The 23704-nt window shown below is 46.3% G+C and overlaps 3 protein-coding genes across 3 annotated transcripts; 2 read left to right on the top strand and 1 right to left on the bottom strand.

Annotated features, from left to right (window-relative positions):
* Positions 1-5958: 5958 nt before the first annotated feature.
* On the top strand, positions 5959-6770 carry LOC127292448 (non-specific lipid transfer protein GPI-anchored 5-like). The gene is made up of 2 exons (XM_051321837.2): positions 5959-6410; positions 6542-6770. The coding sequence occupies exons 1-2, from the start codon at positions 6092-6094 to the stop codon at positions 6733-6735; spliced, it is 513 nt and encodes a 170-aa protein (XP_051177797.1). The 5' UTR covers positions 5959-6091; the 3' UTR covers positions 6736-6770.
* Positions 6771-7928: 1158 nt separating this feature from the next.
* Positions 7929-9433, top strand: LOC139838932 (uncharacterized). The gene is made up of 4 exons (XM_071828947.1): positions 7929-8415; positions 8482-8765; positions 8844-9153; positions 9396-9433. Exons 1-4 carry the CDS (start codon positions 7929-7931, stop codon positions 9431-9433), a joined length of 1119 nt encoding a protein of 372 aa, XP_071685048.1.
* A 10662-nt stretch (positions 9434-20095) lies between these two features.
* Positions 20096-20799, bottom strand: LOC127346760 (proteasome subunit beta type-2-B-like). Its single transcript, XM_051373028.1, has 2 exons — positions 20639-20799; positions 20096-20555 (listed from the first exon to the last, which is right to left on the bottom strand). The coding sequence occupies exons 1-2, from the start codon at positions 20797-20799 to the stop codon at positions 20096-20098; spliced, it is 621 nt and encodes a 206-aa protein (XP_051228988.1).
* Positions 20800-23704: the final 2905 nt, after the last annotated feature.

Below are 23704 nucleotides of genomic sequence, written 5' to 3' on the forward strand. Positions count from 1 at the left end.
CACCATCATATGCCCATTCCACCTGGCTGTCTTCGTGTCGGGGTGGATGAAGTTGTTCCGGGTTTTGAAACAGTGGAGCTTGATATTCCTAGAGGTGAAGATGAGAGGACACTGGCCGATGTCAAGCACGGTTTCGCCCTATGGCCGAAGAAGTACATCGTCCTTTTGCAAAGGCCACCGACTCCTACACATGAGCAGCAAATGCCATCGACTCCTCCTGGTAGCAGTCCTCGTGAGCAGCCAAGTCCACACCTACCTGAGAGGGACCCCAGCGTGAGTCCACCATCTCGAGATCCTCCGCGTAAGACAGCGTCCGTTAAGCGGAACGGTACGCCGCCTAGGAAGAGACCTGGAAAGGAGAAACCACAGCCGCCCATTGAGAAGTTACCTTGGGAAAAAAAGTGTCGAGGAAAACAGGGAAGCCGTTGAGGCCGACTTGAAATTTTTTTTTGCACCGAAAGTGCCAGAGATACCTTTCGAGAAGACACTAGATCCGGCGAAAGTTGTGCATACCGTTGAGAATCTATATGACCCTGTACCATCGCCGCCATCTGACTATAGGCGTTCTATTGAAAGGTCGTATGACAAGATGATCGAGGCGACAAAACCCGTTAAATCGGGTATCAGGGAGATAAAAGGGATACACAAAGTCTACCAGCTCGGACAACAACCCGTTCAATCGGTCGACCCTCTCAAGGTGTTTGACGGGAAGTCCGTTCAAAGTTCTCGACAAGACACAACCGATTACGCCTTAGCTGAACGAGCATATCAATTTGTTCAAGGGAAAGATTTGGTCGAGAATCTCAGGAAGCTACCAACACGTATGCGTAACTTGCATTCGTGGTACCTTAATGCCTCAAAGGAAGGGATCGAGACTATCATGGTGCGAGTTAGGGAAGAGCACTACTTCCAGGAATACTGTGTGAACGTTGACTTCAACGAGCTTTTCCAGTTATACAATCTCCGGGCCCTCGACAAATCTATCATCAGTTCCTATTGTCTGTAAGTGATTTATTTAATTTGAGAAGTCTTTAGCTCAGCTCGTTCATTGTCTGCAGATTATAATCCTTTGTGCGCTATATTATGCAGATCGAAGATGCTCGAATGCAAAAGGGACGAAATCACGGACATTGGGTTCATTGACCCGCACACAATGCATGTTAAAACCATAGAAGATCCCGTCTATAACAAGGATACACCGGAGACTTTGCTAAGGTTTTTGAAGCGACAACGTGACAAAAAGCTAATAATTTGGCCTTACAACTTCAAGTGAGTCTTACTGTCTTATAACACATTATATTTTGCTCACCGTATGTCAAAATTTTTAACTAATGACTTATATATATGACACTACATATTTAAACGTGCGTAGGTTTCACTTTATTCTTCTCGTCATCAATATGCAAATTGGAGAAGTTGAAGTCTTTGACTCACTAAGCAAAGAACCGGAACTATACTTGTCTTGTTATTTAATGCTCAAAAGGTAATTTTAATTGTTATCGGTTTGTTTCGTTAATTTCCTGCTATGAACTAATTGATAACTCTTTTATGCATTTTCTTTTATCGGGCAGCGTATGGGCAACTTTCATCAAGGAAGATAAGTCCCATGAATGGCCATCGAGGCTGCGATGGAAGGCGAAAGTAAGTACTACTACCTAGGTCCACACACCTTTAATTATCATACTTGACGATTGTTTGATTGAATTATATTCTTGTAAAGAAATGCCCGCAACAACCACAAGGGACTGATCTCTGTGGATTCTACGTTTGCGAGTACATCCACAGAATTGTCAGCGAGAGAATGAATAATCAAAGAAATATAGAGGTACGAAAACAATATTCACAAATTTGTTTTCTTATCATAAGTTGTGCTGAGTTTCAGTAATAGTTGTTTCATTGTGGTTTGAATATATATATATATATACACACACACATATCTCATGTACTCATTTGTATCTTATTCTTTTATAGTTGGCAACAAAGCGGAACAAGCTCCCAATCGATGACCGCTTCATAGCAATAGGCGAGGAATTGGCGGGATTCTTCCTTCGGGACGTCATACCACCAGTCGCAGAGTTCCACTATGAATGAAGATGTACATGCTACATATATAGTTCACTCGAAGAGTACCACTATGCTACATGTAACAGACAATATATAGAGTACGCCTCGGAGAGTAACACTATGCATGAAGATCGATCTTCATGCATAGTGCTTCTTAATTTGCGATCTTATGCAATTACATGTGTGTTATATTATATGCACCAACTTGCTATGCATCATCTTGATCTTCATGTACTACCTAAACCCAAACGCGTTTCTGGTGCATCGACGCGATATGAAATAAACCGATATCCCTAAACCCCTCCAAAAACCCTAAAACTTCAATTCTCTGCCGCGGCAGAGATTCGGGCAAATTCCCTGCCGCGGGTGGGAACCTTTGGTACCGGTTCGTATTACCAACCGGTACCAAAGCTCCTTGGCCCTGAGCTCTCCTGGCGGCACACGTGGAGGCACCTTTTATACCGGTTCGTAAGCAACCGGTACGAAAGGGGGGAGGGGGGGGGGGGGCTTTAGTGCCGGATAATTTATACCGGTTGCTCAACCGGTACGAATGCCCCTCTGGAACCGGTATTGATGAGAGGTTTTCTACTAGTGTCTGCAGACAGCAGCGACCACTATAGATCTGAATATGCATCGTAATCTTCACTATGCAATGCTCCCTTTTTACTCCTATTTTTAAATTAGATTCAGAAGGTCCATGAGATTGGGCGTTAGCCCATCTACCTCCACCCATCGAATAAACCTCGAGCGCTTGCTTGCAGACTAGGAGCCTGCCTTGATCATCCGTGATTTCTTTTGCACATCATTGCATGCACGCCTGCATGCTTAAGCTTGGCTGTATCCCATCTTGGTGACTACTATGTTAAGCTGAGCAACTAATACCATACATAGCACTCCCACCGTCCATAAATAATTGACTCAAATTTTAGGGCGTGGATATATGTGCGAGTCATTTATTTTCGGACGGAGAAAGTACTAGCCAGTGATTTCAATGGTTTACGGTCTGAGATGCATGTGCGAGAGCAAATATATATTTTCACTTATTAACTGCACAATATGTTGTGATCTCATGATATTAACAAATAGTTATTCGGCAGACTTTTATGCATCTCTCTTAATTTATTTGCAGTAATCTTGAAAATTAACACATATGTTCTCTTGACTAATTAGCACATGTATTATTATTGTAGATAGCAGCATCTAAGCAAGAACAGGAGAGGAGGAGCTCAATAATTACCAAGTCGACTACATATTTGCTTGGAGAAGGTTGGCTTTCTACAGCTTTTACTGGATACTTTTAATCCCACCTACCTTAAGACCATCCGCATTATTTCACACCCAGAAATTATCATGTTGATTTAATACAAATTGAGTAATCCGTATGACCAAATTATAACATTTAAGATCAGCTCCAAATAATTATCAAGGCTCTTTGCGCCAGATTGGAAGCCTTTAAAACCATATAAGATTAAACTACCATAGTGTACCATCAGATTTAAAAAACGTAGAGAAACCTCGCAACAATATATTCAGATATCGCATCGTCCAGTAAATAGGAACACAACATTAATAGGAATATGAACCATAGTAACATAGCAACTTCATTTCTACAACACCATTAAAGGCCCAAAAAGAAACCCCATAACTCAAAAGAATAAACTCCCTACAAACTTCTCCATATTGAGAGCATGATGATAAAAACCCCCAATCATAATATACCCCAATATTTCTAATCTGAGCAATTCCTATTAATTCCATTCCTTTTTCGGTGACCAAGAGCATATGTACCGTCAATTGTCATGAGTATGAGTCTGCTAATGAGTAGTTGGCGCACATGGTGCTTGCTTAACTCATGAAGAAGGACATATTCATGCTTCTATGTAGAATGTCGCTTAAGTCGAGGACGGGTTAACAAATAATTAGTGATGATGCATTTGTTATGAAGAAAGTTATCCGAACTTGGTGGCTTCATTGGTTAAGTAGGTAACTCACACATGCACGTTAATACATGTACTCACTCCATCCTGAAAAGGATGTCGCGGATTTGTTTAAATTTGAATTTATCTTTATATTAAATACTGAATAGTATCTAGATACATCTAAATTTAAATAAATTTGAGACAAAAAAAATTAGGATGAAGGAAGTACAAAAAAAATCAGTATGACATCTCAAATCCATCTAGCTTATGTGATATGATCGGTTCTGAAGTACTTATTTGTGGCAGGCAAATGAGTATGTATATGGAAACAATATGTGGCATTTGTTGATGTATTTTTTCTATCTAAGAGACTCTCCGTGTTATCCCTTCCGTCAGAGTTTCTACCATGCGATAAGAGAAACTAAGAGATGTGTGAATGTGAGCGTATTTTAATAATTAGTTCAGTTGCTAAAAAGTCATATCATGTGTACTACTATATGCAGTAAAATATCCAATTATATATTTATAAATTAAAATAGTTAATGCAAGTATTAGTAATGTAAGACGCATCATATGTAATATATTCCCTATAATAAGTATGCTTATTATTTCCGACGGAATTCTAGGCATGTTTTTTTTTTGGAGTACCTTTTTGTATATTGTCCACAAGATAAACTGAGGAGACATGATGCGTCCAAGCAAAAAACTTAAAAAAATTCCTCAACTAATAGGTACTTGCATAAGAAGCACATACATGAACTATTATTGATCTAAGATATGGTTTAGTTTTTTTTAGGTCTGATGGTTACTTCGAACTAATAACGTCAATCACATAAATGTGAGCCCATGCGGTGCACGGGTTGATGACTAGTAATCTTAATCCATATGCTTATATGAAGCTTCTCCGTACAAGAGGAATATGAAGTGATAACTTCAGCTGGGGAAGCTATAATTTGTTTATCAATAATTAAACACAACACATATGGGCAAAATTTGATATCTCAATCCATATGCTTATATGAATATATTTTTAGATTTTTTATAACTTCAAAAGGTCATTTTTGAAATTTGAAATGAACGGCTCCACTGATTTTGGGCTCCAAATTCATTTTTCAATTGTGAAACCATATATTTTGTGTAAGATCTTTCACATGTGGAATTTGGAGTGCACATGGTGTGCAACATCCATGTGTTAGGTCGAGGGTCGGACTTTGCTGTGTAATACTACGTATCCTTGTACCACTTAACTCACTCTTACTTGATTGATCAAATATTTACGAAGTAGGATAAAAGCTGTTTATCAACTCGTTTCACCTGAAGTTGGCTCGTTGCAAAAACCTACCCTTGTCAGTATGTACAAGATTGAAACATGTGATCAACGATGTTTTTATGTCACACTCATGGCGTTAGATTGGCCCTCCAGTATCTTAGGCATCTTTGTAATCTTGCATGATTGCATCTTTTGCCTTTTTATTTCTTCTTTGCATTTTTTTATTGGTTGTTTGCATTCTATATATTTCATCCGTTTCACTAAAGTTGTCTGAGATTTGTTAAAATTTAGATGTATCTAGATGTTATTTAGTTCTAGATACATTGAAATTTTAATAAATCAGGGAGGGAGTACATAGAGATATGCAGAGGCCACGTGTAAACTCTATCGCATCAATCCCGCTTATGAGATTTAATAAGATCACTCCTGGTCATAAAAGAATATTTTGCGTGTCAAGAAGACAAATCATGAAGAAATATACAAGAGGCAGCCCACCCCACCGAGACACTTCATAGTTGGTACCGTTATTGCATCTTCTAACACGGCATCGAACAGCACCCGGTTCAACTCTGAACACCCCCTATTTCGTACAAAGAAATCATCCCGTGTCATGTATTGGAAGTATAGGGACCTGCAGCTCACCAACATACCCAACTAATTCCACCTTCCCCAACAAAAAACCACTACTATAAAATGACACAAACTCAAACACCAAAAGCAGACACCTACACAGCTGACAGCCCAATCAACCCAAGCAAGCAGCATCTCGCTCTGATCCACCAAAGAAGCTTAACCTCTCCCAATAGTAGCAAGCTAAGGGGAAGAGGGAGAAAAATCAATGGCAATTATTGGAGCAAAAAGCTTCTTCATGGTGGCGGTGGCGGCGGTGCTGGTGATGTCGGCGTCTGCACAGTCTGGGTGCACGGTGGCACTGATCGGCCTGTACCCGTGCATGAACTACATCAGTGGCAACGAGACGGCGCCGACCAAGTCATGCTGCTCACAGCTCAGTTCCGTAGTGCAGTCCCAGCCGGAGTGCCTCTGCAGCGCGCTCAGCGGCGACTCCGTCGGCGGCATGACCATCAACAAGACGCGCGCGCTTGAGCTGCCCAAGGCGTGCAACGTGCAGACCCCGCCGGTGAGCAAGTGCAACGACGGTAAGTGTTCCATCGACACCATTAGACAAGAGCAGATTCAGATACACTGGTCTACGGTCTACCCACCGTACATACATGCTCTGTTTTCGGTTCATGCATTGCTGAAAGAAAAAGTTCTCTCTCTTTCGCAGCTGGTGGTGCCAGTGCTCCGGTCGCCGACGCGCCGACCACGCCGGAGTTGCAGACACCTGCGGCTGCCGACTCAGGATCAAAGGCGACGCCATCAGGTCACCTGCAGCAGAATGGTGTCTCGTCGCTCCATGGCCCAGTGGGTCTGGTGTTCGCTCTCGCGGCCGCTGCGTTCTACGCTGTATCCACCGTGTGAGTGTCTCGATCGGTCATCGGACTGAAGCGCTAATTTCACGTTGGTGATCCTGAAATGCGTTATCTTTATTATTACCTCTATCAATACGTGAATTTCTTCGATTTGTCAAAATTTAAATAGTATATGTATACGCTATGTAATTATATATGTATATATATATTATCAAATTAAAATATCTATTTATGGACAGAGCCAATATAGTTTAAGTTTTCTATTGGTTTAGCATTGGTGTTTGAGGATTATAGATACTGTTGTGTTTCACATAGGTACTATTGGATTTATCTGCCGTGGTCCAAATGTAAAGCTACTTGTTGTATTTGATAGATTTGCTTCAGCTTTACATCAGGCCCTAAGCATTTCCGGTTTTAAACGGTCTCTGCTGGTTGCTACCAGTTTTAACTAGATTGATTTGGTTTAGACTGCTTAGACTACAAGTGAACATGAGTTGGTGCGATCTGGTTGGACGGTGAAAACGGTTTGCAACCGGAGAACGGCAACTTCAGCATTCGTCCACGAGGGAGAGCGCCGGTGGCCACACCAAAGTGAGCACGACGCATGGATTCCACAAGTTCCCTATACGCAGTAGCACTCAAGATGATGGTTCGATCAATCGACGGGATTAATATTTCGCAGGTGAAATTGCGGAGAGCAACACTCAGTACAACTGCCTCTACACATTCTCGCGGCCGAACTGGTGCCTTCGCTCGTGGAGGTGGCGGCTGCCGTCGCGGATGCCCCGGTGTGCTCTGTCCAGCTCGAGGCTCTGCTCGCGTTAAGGAAGGGCTGTTGGCCTAGATCCGGCAGTATTTTCGTCGATCTGATACCAAACACAGCCCCTGTCCACTTTCTGACGTAGACGATGAAACGATTCCCGGCGAGACACACACGTACCGAACCACAATCTGCCGGGATGCATACGTATAGTAAGTGTTAGAATATAAACCGTATATGTATTTGTATAGAGATACGGTTGTATATGTGTAATCCTGTATGTGTCCGTGTCGTTTGTGACAAGGACTCTGTCTTGTATTTCCCCTATATATAGATCAATACAAGACACCACAATGTGTGGTTCCTAAACTCTTACATGGTATCAGACGCAAAACCCTAACCCGGACCGCGTCGCCCTCCTCTTCCGCCGCCACCTCTGCGAGCCACCCACCTCCTAAACCCTAGATCCCTTCTTGGCAGCCATGGGCGACGACAGCGAGCGCGCTGCGAGGGAGCTCAAGGAGAAGCAGGAACGCGAGGCTTCTAGCAAGCTTGCCATCGCCAACCCCGCGAACTCCAGCGCGGGATTCTTCTCCATCTCCTCCTTGCACGCCCAAGCCGTCGGCCTCTCCTCCATCAAGGGGCATGTTCCCGTCGAGCTCGCCCTCGACACCGGCGTTCACCGCCAATGGCGCACGTTCTTCCGCGCCGCCCTTCGCAAGTACGCCCTGCTGGATCACATCGACACGGCTGCTCCGTCCGATCCGACGCCGGAGTGGACTCTGCTTGACTCCACGGTCGTCTCGTCGCTCTATGGGTCCGTCTCCCTTGGCCTCCTCGACGCCGTCATGAAGCCGGGCGATGATCCTATATCCGTCGAGCTCTGGACCAGCATCAACGGCCTCTTCACCGACCACAAGATCAACCGCCAGCTTCATCTCTCCACCGAGCTCGACGGGCTTGACATGGGCGAGCTGACGATGAAGGACTAATTTACCAAGGGTAAGAGCCTTTCTGATGGCCTTACTGATCTAGGCGCTCCGGTCGACGACGCCAAGCTCGTCATCCAGTGTCTCAACGGCCTCCCCGAGCAATACGACCCGGCCGCCGATCTCATCTCCCTTATGCCCGGGATGAACTTCGACAAATGCCGATCTCTTCTTGAGCTTCAGGACATGAAGAAGAAGAACCGTCGATCCCGCTCTGGTGACACGGCTCTCTACTCCGCCACGCCCAACCCAAACCCTAACCCTGGCAAGGGTGACGGCAAGGGAAAGAAGAAGAAGAAGAAACAGGACAAGGAGAAGCAGGATAAAGAGGTCGCGCCCGCCACGGCCCCGGCCCCAGCCGCGCCATCTTGGACGTCAATGCAGCTCCCCTGGAACGGCGCCTTTTAGGTGTGGCCCTACGGCCAGGCTGGCTTGCTCGGTCGGCAGCACTACGTGCCCCGCCCCGCGCCGCCCTCTCATGCCTACTACGCGCACAACCCATATGGTGCGGTTCCCTCCTACGGCTATGGCACTCCACCATTGCCCCACGGCTACGGCAACACCGCTCCCATTGCTGCACCTCCACCTCCGGCACCCTCGACGGCCTCCTGGGACCAGCAGGCTCTGCTCAATCAGTTCCAGACTATGGGACTGCAAGCTCCCCCTCGTGAATGGGTGATGGATACTGGCGCATCCTCCCACTTCGCGTCCGACCCCGGTATGCTCACATCCGTGTCTCCCCCTTCACCTTCTTCTCGTGCGGTTATTGTCGGTAATGGTTCCTCTCTTCCAATCACTGCTACCGGCCACGCACGTCCCCTTTCCTCCTCCACCCGCCCACTTTACCTTCGTAATGTCTTAGTAGCTCCTCACATTGTCAAAAACCTTCTGTCCGTGCGTCAATTCACTATTGATAATCATGTCTCCGTTGAATTTGACCCTATTGGTTTCTCTGTGAAGGATCTGCGTACCAGGACCGAGATTCTCAGATGCAATAGCTTCGGAGCTCTCTACCCGGTGCAAGCTTCTTCCACCAGTCCACCCACTGCCTTCCTCGTTGCCGATTCTGCACTGTGGCACCGTCGACTCGGACATCCAGGCCGGCCTGTCATGGACTCCTTAGTTCGCTCTTCAGTTATACCTAGGGACAAGAATAAAGATAAGACTAGCTTGTGCAATGCCTGTCAGTTAGGTCGTCATGTTCGTCTTCCTTTTTTCCTCCACCAATCGTGTAATTGTCGCCCCTTTTCAAATAATACACTATGATTTGTGGACGTCTCCTGTTGAGAGTATTTCTGGGTTTAAGTACTACCTTGTTTGTCTTGATGATTTCACTCAGTATGCCTGGGTCTATCCTCTTCGAGCAAAGTCTGAAGTTTTTTCTCACTTAGCGTCCCTGCGTGCCTTGGCTCACACCCAGTTTCAAGCATGCCTGCAAGCTATCCAATGCGACAATGGTCGTGAGTTCGATAATTCTCTCCTTCACACGTTTGCCAAAAATCATGGAATAGCACTCCGCTTTTCATGTCCATATACGTCTCAACAAAACGGTAAAGCAGAAAGGATTATTCGCACACTTAACGACATTACACGCACTCTCCTCATACAAGCTAGCATGCCACCTCGCTTCTGGGTCGAAGCCCTTCATACAGCCGTTCTTCTCCATAATCGGCTTCCATCCAAAGCCATTGCGGGGCGCGTTCCTTTCCGCGCCCTTCTTGGTAAGGACCCCTCCTATGCTGGTCTTAGGGTTTTCGGATGTCTGTGTTACCCCAACACCTCGGCTGTTGCACCGCATAAACTTGCTCCTCGCTCCGTGCCTTGTGTGTTTCTCGGATATCCGTCGCATCATCTAGGCTATCGCTGCCTCGACAGGTCTATCCAGAAGATCATCATATCTCGTCACGTTGTTTTCGATGAGACGAGCTTTCCCTTCGCTAACACTGTGTCCTCTCCATCGTCTACTCCTTCCTTGCATACCTATGAGTTTTTGCAGGTCCCTGAGCAAACGATGGTGCCGACACCGTATACTGTGCCTGCCACGGTCGCCCCAGCTGTGCCTTCTGCCACGGTCGCTCCAGCTGTGCCTCCTGCCGCGCCCCCTGCGGCGGATCGGTCGTCTGCTGCCGGGCAGCCTGTCGCGCCTGGCTTCTCTGCCACGGCAGACTAGCCTGCTGCGTCATCACCTGCGGCGGATCGGCCGTCTGCTGCCTGGCAGCCTGCCGCGCCTGGCTTTTCTGCCGCGGCAGCACACTCCGCTGCAATCTCGCCGCCCGAGCTTGCTGCTCCTGCACCGGTTCGACGACCGCGTGCACCACCGCCACCGTCCTCTCATACCATGGTCACTCGCGCCAAATCAGGGGTTGTGCAGCCCAAGAAGATTTTTGATCTTCACGTCGAAGGTTTATCTCCCATTCCGAAGACATATCGTGCTGCACTCAAGGATCCCAACTGGTGCTCAGCTATGACCGATGAGTACGGTGCTCTGCTCTCAAATAATACTTGGGAGCTTGTTGATCCTCCTCGCAATGCAAACATTGTCACAGGCAAGTGGATCTATCGTCACAAGCTCAAGTCTGATGGTTCTTTGGATCGATACAAAGCTCGTTGGGTTCTGCGAGGATTCACCCAACGTGAAGGGATTGACTTCGATGAAACCTTCAGCCCGGTTGTGAAACCAGCCACCATCCGTACAGTGTTGTCTATTGCCCTATCTAGCAACTGGCCCATACATCAGCTCGATGTCAAGAATGCTTTTCTCAATGGCACTCTAGTGGAAACAGTCTATGCTCGCCAGCCGTCAGGGTTTGTTGATCCCAACTTCTCTGACAAAGTGTGTCGTCTCAACAAGTCCTTATACGGATTAAAGCAAGCACCTCGGGTATGGTTTCAGCGGTTTGCCACCTACATCACATCTCTTGGGTTCATTGGCTCCAAGTCCGACAGTAGCCTGTTCATCTATCGGCGTGGACCAGACACAGCGTATCTTTTGCTCTATGTGGACGACATAGTATTGATGGCCTCCTCCTCAGCTCTGCTGGCTAGCTTAATTGCCTCGCTTCGGTCAGAGTTTCGTATGACAGATATGGGAGATCTTCATTACTTTCTCGGCGTCTCCGTCAAGCGCAACAAGGATTGTTTGTTTCTCTCCCAAGAGAAGTATGCGTTGGAGCTTCTTGAGCGTGCTGGCATGTTGCAATGCAAGTCCATCACCACACCCGTTGATACCGCCTCCAAGTTATCAGCCAAATCAAGTGAACCAGTGGCAGATCCTACAGAGTATCGGAGTCTTGCAGGAGGTCTCCAATACTTGACGTTCACCCGGCCAGACATCTCATATGCGGTGCAGCAAATCTGTTTACACATGCATGATCCTCGAGCAAATCACCTGCTTCTTGTCAAGCGTGTTCTTCGCTACATCCGCGGCACCACAGACTATGGACTGACCTTGTTTCGCCGGAGTTCCAGTAAACTGACGGCCTATTCAGATGCTGATTGGGCAGGATGTCCCGACACTCGACGATCTACCTCTGGCTACTGTGTGTTCCTTGGCTCCAATCTCGTGTCATGGTCTGCCAAGCGACAACACACAGTGTCTCGTTCTAGTGCTGAGGCTGAATACCGGGCGGTTGCAAATGTGGTGGCAGAGACTTGTTGGCTCCGCCAGCTTCTTCAGGAGCTTCATCGACCAGTCTCGGGTGCAACTATTGTGTTCTGTGATAATGTTCGTTCAGTCTACATGACACAGAATCCAGTGCACCATCAGCGCACCAAGCATGTGGAGATTGATCTTCATTTCGTGCGAGATCGAGTCACTACAGGCGATGTTAGGGTACTTCATGTGCCGAGTTCTTCACAGTTTGCGGACATCTTCACTAAAGGATTACCATCTCCTCTCTTTTTGGATTTTCGGGATAGTCTCAACATTCGTAGGACGCCCATTTTCGACTGAGGGAGGGTGTTAGAATATAAACCGTATATGTATTTGTATAGAGATACAGTTGTATATGTGTAATCCTGTATGTATCCGTGTCGTATGTGACAAGGACTCTGTCTTGTATTTTCCCTATATATACCTCAATGTGGGGTTCCTAAACTCTTACAGTAAGCAACCGAACTGATCAATCTTTAGATCAGCCACTACTCACAACTCACGTACGCAAACTGATTGGATTGCCAAAGGACCATATCGGTTCTTGGTTAACTTTTCTATTCAACTCACGGTGTGCTACAAACCTAGCTATTACATGGAAATATATAGTAGGCAAACAACCACCAGCACGAGTCGAACTAGTGCTCGTATACTACATGGACTAGGACACACAGCCGTATCCAAGTCCTACTCTGCAGAACTACGTACGAGCACGACACCGTTCCGGTGTCCGTCGTGATTATTCTAACATGCGTCACCGTCGACCCGCCAAGCACGCTGTCCAGTTGGACGCTGGAGAACACGATGCCCGTACACATCAGCTCCAGCGATGTTCGCGCGCGCTCGACCGTGGCGTCCGTCAGCCTGAAGCACCGCCTCGGTGTTCCTCTCCATCAGGATGTCGTGGTTATGCGGGGACTGAAGGGTTCTGTTTTCCACTTGCCCAACACCTACTCCTTCCGCGAGTCCGCGCGAGCTCGGACCACTCCGGTAAATTCCCATGGCCCTCCTCTCCGCCACCTCCGCCGCCAAGACGCACCTCTTCTGCCATGAGGAACACACCAGGGAGAATGCCTCGTCCATTCGGCCCCGCCAAGGCAGAGGGTGCGTTGCCACCGCGGAGAAAAATACATCCCTCACAAAAGAGCAGAAAACATAGTAGTGTCCGTAGATTAAACTCAGTAATTTCTGAAATGATTTGGTTATCTATTTTTCGATGTACAACTCGAGTGGATCCATGGAGATGAATTTGTGAACTAGCTCTCACAGAATTTGTTTCCGATATCTTTCAAAACTTGTAACATGTTCAAGGCATTTCCAGATAGCTTTTAATCCGGGGGGGGGGGGGGGGGGGGGTTAGGCATCGAGGTCCTTGAGTTAAAAAACAAGTGCTTACTAAGTAAATGGCTTTTTAAATTACTGAATGAGCAAGGGATGTGGCAAGAGATGCTACAAAATAAATACATTTGTCAAAAAACTCCCACTCAAGTAAAAGCCAAACCAAATGATTCACGGTTTTGGAAGGGTCTAATGGGAGTCAAAGATGAGTTCTTTGGTAGAGGCTCTTTTATAATTGGCAATGGAGAGAAAATTCGATTCTAGGATGATATTTGGTTAGGTGATCAATCTCTTTCTGCTCAATATCCATCTCTCTTCAACATTGTTCGACATAAAGATGTTACTATCACTGATGTTTTATCGCATTCGCTATTGATTATTAGTTTCAGGCGGGCTTTAACGAGAGATAAGTGGCCTATGTGGCTGAATCTAATAGAAAGACTAATGGAGATTCAGTTGGTCGATGAACCAGAAGACTCTCATGGCACCTGACCACCTCGGGTTGTTTTCGGTTAAGTCTATGTATGCTGACTTCATGAGTGGTCATACAAGATTCTTGCGAAAATATCTTTGGAAGCTAAAGGTGCCACTTAAGACTAAGATTTTTATGCGATTCCTTAATAAAAAAGGTTATTCTGACCAAAGACAATTTAGCAAAAAGGAATTGGTATGGGTGTACAAAATGTGTTTTCTGTGATGCTTAAGAATTTGTTAATCATATTTTTATTTCATGTCCTTTTGCTAGATGTGTGTGGAAAGTTGTTTATTTTACTTTTAATATTTGAGCACCTACTGATGTAATCAATATGTTTGGCAACTGTCTTAATGGGATTGAAACTTCTGTTAAAGCAAGAATTTGAATGGGAGTTTGTGCATTGGTTTGGACAATATGAAATTATCGAAACGATGTGGTTTTTAACAAGATCACGGTTCCAAATTTTGTGCAGGTCATCTACAGGGCTTTGTATTGGATCTACATGTGGTGTTTCCTTCTTCCTGCTGAGCAGCGGGAACATATGGACTTTGGTTGCACTCGGCTGATGGCGGTCGTTTGGACTATCTTCAACCAGGGTGGCTGACGCCCATTGCTTAGAATCCAAGATAATTAGACACCTTTCATTTTATCTATTTCGTTGGTTAATCCACGTTGCAATTTTATGTGATCCATAAGATGTAATATACTTTGGTACTTGATACTATTACTTTGAAATAAAGAAAGCCGTGTGCATCATTTTGATGCAGAGGCTGGGGCTACACTCCCCTATTCGAAAAAAGATAGCTTTTAATCGATTGGAGGAGTAAACTTTTGGTTTGACTTCTTTAGGCAGCACTAGCCGATCCCTTATAATCTTTAGTGGAGTAAAAACTATACTCGACTGGGCCGAGCTTCCTTATATTTACTTGACCTAGCGATGGCCGAGTATAATTTGCCTTCCACCACCAGCTGTGTTTGGCGCGTCATGCCGCGGGCGATGCCTTCGCCGAACACCAAATCACTCCGCTAGCTCCCCGGAGCCTTCCACGTCCCGCCGAACCTCTAACCGCCGCTCGCCGTTGTCCAAATCGACCGCTAGCTCCACCACTGATTCTTCAATTTGGTGCAAATCAAAACGTGGCGACCTGTAGGTCCAAACTGCAATCGGTGATGTCGTAGTTTGGCTTACCAAAGCTTGCATCACCGGAATCAAAGGGAGATCGTTGTAACCCGAGCCAACGGTCTTCGGTAGTGGCGGGCTCTGTGAGGGACCCATGATGGAGGTTGGATTGCCATCATGTCTATCGAGCCCCACCGGTGATCTTGCAACACTACCGGCCGATGAGCAGCAGCTCAACACCGCCTGGTGACGATCTTCATGAGCGACTCGCAGTCGAGGTCGAATGCATAGAAGCCTCTTGATCATAATTGCAAAAGCCATGAAGAAGCATGATGATTGGTTTGAGTTGAGGAGAAGTGCATCAAGAGACATCTTCAAGCCCATTGATGAAGTGTGTTGCGGTTGTCGATGTCGCTGACGACTATGTCCGCATCGGGGAAGATTCAGTCTTGGAGGCCATTCGGATATACACATCGGCCATGTTTGAGATCTTTAGGCCGGGGTACTTGAGGTCACCCAATGAGGAAGACACCAAGAGACTCTTGGCTGAGGATGCAGAATGAGGATGACCTAGGATGCTTGGCTCGGTAAACTGCATGCACTGGAAATAGAAGAATCATCCTACATGATGGAAATGTCAGTACCAAGGCCACTCCAAAGATCTATCCATAACTCTTGGGGCCGTTGCTGGAAAGATCTATGGATTTGGCATTTTTTTTGATTGTCTGGCTTCTCGCAATGTGCTATCAAGATCACCATTGTGAAGATTGTTTCCAATGAGGCTCCACCATGCAACTATCAAATCAATGACCATAAGTACATTGTGGGATATTATCTTGCAAATGGCATATATCTTTCATGGGCCACCTTTGTGAAGACAATCTCTCAGACTATGACACACAAGGCATCTTACTAAGCCATGATGCATGAGTCGAGAAGGAAGGAGTCAGAGAGAGCTTTCAGTGTACTTCATAAGCGCTTTACCTTTTTTCGTGGCCCTGAGTACTACAAAACCAAAGTGATATGAAAAATAATGACCTGTTACATCATCTTGAATAACGTGGTCATTAAAGATGAGCGCGATATGCCAGATGAGAACTTCCAGTACCTCTCCAATGGAGATCCACTTTAGCAAGAGCATGATACAAACATGATACATATATTTCTCAAAGCGCATCGACACATCAAGAACAAGGTTACCTATTAGCAGCTGCAATAGGATCTTGTTGACCATCACTGCTAAATCCAAACCGCTTCTTAGTTTTTTTTTAGACGGAAGGCTCGAAGTGAGCCCAGCTTTGAATTAACGAAGCCATCAACCAGCTAGGAGTTGCAACACACACGCGCCAAGCGCACAACCCAAACCGCAACAAAAGACAACACAGAAAAGCAAGCCAAAGCGCCATATGATCCAGGAAGAGGGAGCCTTGTCTTCTGCTGCACCGGAGCGATCGCGACCGTATCCACGCCAACAAACCTCCACCGCACCAAGACTGCAACTCAAGGGGGAACTCAACGAAGGGCCGGCCACCTGGTAGAGCTTGAGGAACCAAAGGAGGGAGGGTCTTGCGGCGACGCCTCCAAGAAGGTGAATGGCGCAAGAATGAATGAGTCATTGTCGTCGGCAGAGAAGGACCTGCACAGTTTTCACCCAGACCCGAGAACCACCACCTATGGAGCTCAGGCTAGGTCCAGACCAAACACACAACATCATCCCCCGGCGTTGGGATAGGCACACCGACAAGAGCTACGACTAGACGCCGACCTAGCAAAGCTCCCCAAGGCGCTAGGAAGGAAATCAGCTATCGGAGAAAACCGTGTAAAAGCAGCCAGGACAACGTTGTGAGAGGGTTGCAACACCAGCGAGAGGTCACACGGTGTTCCACAAGGCACTACCAGAGAAGGTTACACGAAGCGAGGCCTCCAAGAGGAGCAGATTGAGGCGGAGGGATGGAATCCATCATTTCGAACAGGAGGGCCATCATCAGGACGCCTTCAACAAGGGAACGACACCCGCAGGTGACGCCGTCGCCGGCACAGGCCAGAGCCATGCGCTGCTTTCGCTGAGGTCCAAACCTGGATAGAAAATCCAGACGCCGTCGCGAGGACGTAGAGCGAACAACGCGGAGATCACTGTCGCGCCTCCAACCTAAGTCACACTATGAGCTAGCCCCAACTCGACTCATCCGCAGGAAACACGTGCTGGCTGGCGGAGGATTCGGCCAGACCCAGATCTAGACATCCAAAACCCTAGATTGGCGGCACCACAAAGTCCACCATCCCCAACGCGCGAGCACACCTGCACAAGCACAACCAAATTGGTCGGAGGGAGAACAGACCGCACCCGCCGGAGTAGGTACTGTACTGAGCCAGCCCAAGGACCACGTCCCAGATGGCTAGCAAGGATGTCACCCCAGCGACTCCAGAAAGTGGGGACGTCGCCCCAATGACACCCCACTGCCGGAAGCTCAACCGAGCTCCGACAAGCCCGAGCGGGCAGATCGCGAAAACCAGCGCTGCCAGTCCAGTCCGAGCACGACACCAGCCGCGGCGGAAGGCAGCAGAGGAGGTCCCTGCGTGCAGCGCACCAGCATAAAACCACCTGAATCGATCGGGCCCGCCAGACCCAGATCTAGGCCCGCGGGCCCAGATCGGCCACCGCCACCAGGGACACCGTAGCGTCGGCTGACGGAGGCTTAGGTCACCACCACCGCGAGCGCACGCCTCGCCGCGAGCCACGACAGGATCCGTGCCGGCCTGGGCCTGGGACGGCGCCCTCCAACGCCGCCTGGTCGAGCCCGCCCTGTCGGGCCTCCCAAGCGTAAGGGAGAGAGAGGAACCGCCGCCACCAGCACCGCCCTGGCTTTGCCCGGCGGCTCCCGCCGGCGGCGGCGGCGGGGGAAGGAGCGAGGACGGGGGTAGAGGGTGGGGAGGGCGGGGGCGCCCCGGTCGGCCACGGGGGAGGCGACGGGAGCGAGGGTCTGTCTCTCCAGGCCACTCCAACAGCCACCAACAAGAAGGCTTCCGCACCGCTTCTTAGTTGTGCATTTACTTTATTTAAACATTCGTGCAATTCACTTTATTTGAACCATGCCATCTATTTTTGTCGAAGCATAGAGGATGCCAACTTCTGGTCGTCAAGGATAATTTTCGGAGTATTTCCTTAATACCTGGCCAACTTTTGCCTTGAAAGCATAGATCATTGCAGATTTACCACAAGGTCCACAAGACCGCATATGAAATAATGGCAAGCACCGAATTGTTGTTCTCACTAATCCACTATCTAGCAACATATTCATAATCCAAGCTGATATTTTTATTCAAGATACCACAAATAGTTCTCCAAAGAACCATAGAGACTACACACTCAAAGAAAAGGTGGTATACTATCTCGGCTTTACAACAGAAAATGCGAGACTTGTCATCAACAGGGCGATGTTTATCCAGGTTATGCCAAGTGATAATTTGTTATTAGACAGTAACTAAAAGAAAACATGAATTCTAGGTGGTATGTGCAATTTCCAAACCACATCAGTATGAACAGGAACAACAACACTGTTGTTCACGACACCATAAAATGTTTTAACAGAGTATTCACTTGATGGGTGGAAAAGCTAAATAGGTTTATCTTCACAGTCATGCAACTGAACTGTTTGGATAAGATACACTAATTCTACCAATCGATCATATAAACCTATAGAGATAGTTCTCCTAAAAGTAAACTTAAGAACAACCTCATCCCAGACTTCCGAAACAATACTATCCTGTTCATTAAAATTCCCAAAGGAGGATCGCAAGAGAGCATTGGTCCAGCCATATGTCTTCCCAAAATAAAATCGGTTTCCCATTTTATATGTTCCATTTGAAACCCTACCTTAGCAGCAGATGCAACCCACATCACATCCTTCCAAAAGGAAGACAAATGTAAACATTGAGCTTTAATTAATATTTGGAGAAATGTTACACTTATAGTCCGCTGTCAGCCGCTAGATTTTATTATTATCTAAATGATATCTTTTGATCCAGGACGCCAAAAGGCAAAGTTTAGAAACTCTCATATTCTAAATCCCAAGACCACCAAATTCCCTTTTTCTGCTCACAGCCCCAGTTAACCAAGTGATACTTGTCTAAATCTGCAATATGATTCTAGAAAAAAATATGCCATTTGAGAATTAATAGCATCAATCTCTCATTTAGGGAATTAAGAACGAAAGGAGGTACATAGGTATACTTGCAATGCATGGTTGTAGCAAAATTCTATTGCCATAAGAGTACTGTACCTGGCCAACCAGCAATACACTTAATGATTTTTATCAAGGATATAGGCTGCAAATCATCTTTCCTAATTAGAGAAATGCAAAGGTACCCCTAATAAATAATTAAATGAAACTCACTCAACTTACATCCAAATATCTGTGCAAGCAGATTGGCCTCAGCGTTATCTACATTCCTAGTCAATAAGTCGCTCTTATGGTAATTATAATCTGATGCTCAAAGCAGGTAAGCAACCACTTTAAATTTCTCGACATATCCACCAAGTCCTTTTGAAGGAGGCTGATGACACCACCAGGGATCTTGAGGAAGTAAGCCGCAAATTAATTGATTACTAGCAGCTTTAAACAAAATTTTGGAAACACCCAAACACCTGGTTTAATTACATGGGGGAATGTTTAAGACCCTTACCAGCCATAATACAATGGGTGTGTCTATGTCTTAGATTTTTTTAAGTCTCAGTCAACTCAGAAAAGTGCAACTGCAGTTAAAAGAAAAGTGAAACTCGATCCAGTTGCACATTTCTGGCAGAAAAGTGCAATTGCACTTTTTTAACATAAAATTGCAACTCAAAGCATTTTTTTGTAAGTGACTTAGACTTAAGAAAATCTCAGTTAACTGAGAACTAGCAAAACCATACAATTGCAGCTAAAGTTATTAATTCTAACACAAAAGGAACTTTTACGTAAAATAGCTTTAATTCTACCCCTCCAAATCTCAGCAAACCTGGTTTTAAGCATCTCGTCAAGAAATTCCAAATCAATCTACCGTAAGCTTTTTCTAGTCTAATTGCATAAAAAATCTCATTGTTTCGAATTTACAAAACATGCCCCTTCGCTAAGTTTTTTCTCCATATCGGCCTTCGGCTTTACTATACGCCTGGCGTACTCCCTGGCCCCGTCCTTGTCCACGACCATGATCACAAAGCTGGCGAGCCCGAGCCGCCGGACCTGCTTGATGCACCGGTCGACGATCGCCACCGCTTCCTTCACTGTCATGCCGGGGCGGTAGTGCTCATCCATCACCGGCGTGCAGAGGGCCGCCCCGCACCCGGCAGCCCCGTACTTCTCCACCTGGTGCGGCGGCGCGGTGCCGCCCACGGCGTACATCGTCGGGCCCTCGGACATGTCGTAGCTGGCGATCATTGCGTTGGCGGATTGAGCGCAGGCGAGCACCGCCCCCCGTGCGGCCTCAGCTGCCCCGGCGGCGCTGGAGATCTTGTCGGTGCTCACGCTCGCCCTCGTCTCGTCTCGTAACCGCAGGCTGCGAAATAGAAACATAATTTGAGTTGAAAGTCCCGGATTCTGACATGATTGAGGCCTTGATCGGAGAGACCGAGCAATTACCAGTCGCCGTGGACGCCGGACACGCCGAGAAGAAGGTGGGAGCCGAGGCGCGTGACCCTGTCGTGGTCGGGGTTGCTGAACACGTAGCTGCTCCGCTGGGCGGAGGTGCCGGCGGCCACCACCGCGAAGCCGCCCCCCACAACGCCAAACACGCTGTCCATGATCATGGCGGCGGCGCGTAAGTGTCCCTGTGCGACACGGCCGGTCTCCGTACGTATCACGCAGTGGTCGCTAGCTAGCTCGGTGTTGAATCCAACTTTCGAAGGTTACAGGAGAGTAGGAGACATAACAGGGCGCACGCGAGGATGTGTTATAGGCCATCGGGAGTTCGAGTACCAATTGATGTCGGAGTGGAAGACTGAATTTCCGAGAGTGCGTACACCTTGTTCGAGTCCACCTCTGTTTGCGTCTTCGAACTGGCCTCTCTCTCAATCTGCTCGTCCAGGTTTAGCAAATTTGCTGCGCGGTTAAGGAAGAAGCCCATCGGAACCTGCACAATCCGATCACTAGCGAACGGACTAAGAACTCATGTTACATTACCTCGCATATAGAAAACTCAAATACACACATACTACCCTGGTTTCGATGAATAAGTTGCACGCGTTAGACTAATTTTGGCCAAAATGCTGGGCAACAAAATCCTGATTATATTATAGAACTAGTATAGTTGGATTCGTATTTAAAATAACTTTCTAATAATGCTAATATTATATCAATACTTTTTTATTTATTAAGTAGTTTTTTATCAAAGAAAAAAACAAGAAAAACAAGAAAAACGAGAACACCGTAGTAGAATATGTACATTAATATGCAAATGCTAACTCTTATGCTTGCATACCATTCGTGCTATGAAGTTAATAGCATAATACCACCACGCCTGAATTTACTTGTTCATACCACCACCAAAAATTATCACCAGAGATTGATTTAGTGCAGATTGACACTATTTCTGAACGAGGGCCCAAACGTCATGCCAACGTGGGGTGGGGACTGTTGTGTAATTATTTTCTTAGGAAGCACACTTCTTTCGCCTTGGAAGCTCACGGGCACCTCTAGTCCACACCTCGGATGCTCGACAATGTACACATAACCATCTAGGAGAGCTAAATCTCAAAGAGTAATGGGCCACCTTGATCTTGTTGGCCGCAACCTGCTCTTGTTTGATGCTCAACCAAACTCATTGAACATTTTCTCTCCCATGTGTAATGTTGGATACTTAAGGTAAGAAGGAGAAAACTCGAAGGTAAGATCTCGCAAGATCTTTTGGAGTTATACTTGAGTCGCCAACTTTGCCCACTTGGGTCCTCGCATGGAGACTGTCCTCTCTAACCGATGAAGAAGCAGTTGTTCTTGAAGCATCTAGTACTAAATATGAGCCATGAGTCCTACTCTTTGGTACTAACTTTTCAGGTCATGAGGCACTAATCTCAACACATGTTTTCTTTAGCGCGCGCTTGTGCTTCAACCATGTGTTCAAACTAGTGTCTCAAGATATTTAGCGTAGATTGAGTTCTTCATCCCATTTATCCGTTTCTTCGTCAATCAACTTGGAAACTTGGGTATAAAGTATATTTCTCTTCTAATTGCAATTTTCCTAGTGGGGCTGCTCGGGGTCCATGCATCATCCCAAATGTTGATTTGAGAGCCATCACCCACTCTCCACACATAACCTTGTTTAAATGTTTGAATACCATCCAAATAATCTGCCAAGCGTAGGAACTCCCTTTTTCAGTTGACAGTTAAGAAAATCTCCCGAAGAAAAATATTTGGCTCTAAGAACTCTTGCACAAAGAGAATGGATCTGATATAAGCATCCAACACTACTTTGCCAACAAGGCTAAGTTGAAGCAATGTAGATCCCTGAAACCCATATCTCCTTGGTTTTTGGAGACACACATTTTCCACCATGTAAACTAGTGCATATGTTTGTGTTGATCATCATCTCTCCACCAGAACTGGAACATTGCAGTGATTATCCCTTTAATGATCTGCTTGGGTAGCTTCAACACTGGCATAGCATTTGTCAGAATGACTTGTATAACGGCTTTTAAGGCACCTCCTTAACACCAAAAGACATGTTCTTCTCCATCCAACCTCTCAAAAGTTTAATGACCTTTCCACTATATGTTGGAAACAAGCTGAACGGTCCACCTCCACGAATGGGGGAAATCCGAGGTATTTATCTGTTATAGATTCAGTCATAATATTTAGGATTGAGGATACCTCGACTCTAGTATCTACCTCCGTGCACATACTGAACTAGATGCTTGACTTTTCTTCACTAACCAGCTACCCCGATGCCGCACAGTAATCATCTATGGCCTTGTGTAGACATGATGCATTTGCAGCATCCGATCTCATGAAGATAAGAGAGTAATCCGTGAATAATAGGTGGGACACCTACGGTGCATCCCTAGTCCCTACACACTTTCACTCCCAGTAAATTACCAGCATTTTCTTCAAACTTCAAAAGACTTAATAAACCCTCCGCGCATAACAAGAGAAGGTATGAAGAAAGCGGATCTCCCTAGCGAAGTCCCCTGGACAGATATATATATAATCGGATAAGGAATTGTTGATTCTTAATCGATACCGAGAACAAGCCATGATAAGATTAATCCAATTACTATCAAAACCCATCTTTTCTAGAATTTTAGGAGCTATTCCATGCAATGGTGTGCTTGCAAACAGACAAATGTAGCCCAGTTCACAGTGCCAGTTATGTCGGACAGATTGAAAGTGTGAAACATGCTCTGTTCATGTGTCCTAGAGTTAGTGATATATGGAAGCTCCTTGGTATTCATGAGGTTTTAGCACAAGTGTGCAGATTGGAGAGTGAAGGAGGTGTGATCCTTGAAACGTTGCTGCCTGATGCTACATTGAAAGCACCTTTGCTTCCTCATGTTAACAGGAACGAGCTGATTGCAACTGCAACTTGGTATATTTGGTGGGAGCGATGTCAAGCCACTCACGGTGAGACGGTTCAGGCTCCGGAGAGGACGGCACAAGCAATCTCTACACTGACACTTAACTACTCGTGGGCGAGGAAGAGTAATGGAAGAATTA

The sequence above is a fragment of the Lolium perenne genome, chromosome 4, assembly GCF_019359855.2.
Source record: "Lolium perenne isolate Kyuss_39 chromosome 4, Kyuss_2.0, whole genome shotgun sequence".
NCBI classification, from domain to species: domain Eukaryota; kingdom Viridiplantae; phylum Streptophyta; class Magnoliopsida; order Poales; family Poaceae; genus Lolium; species Lolium perenne.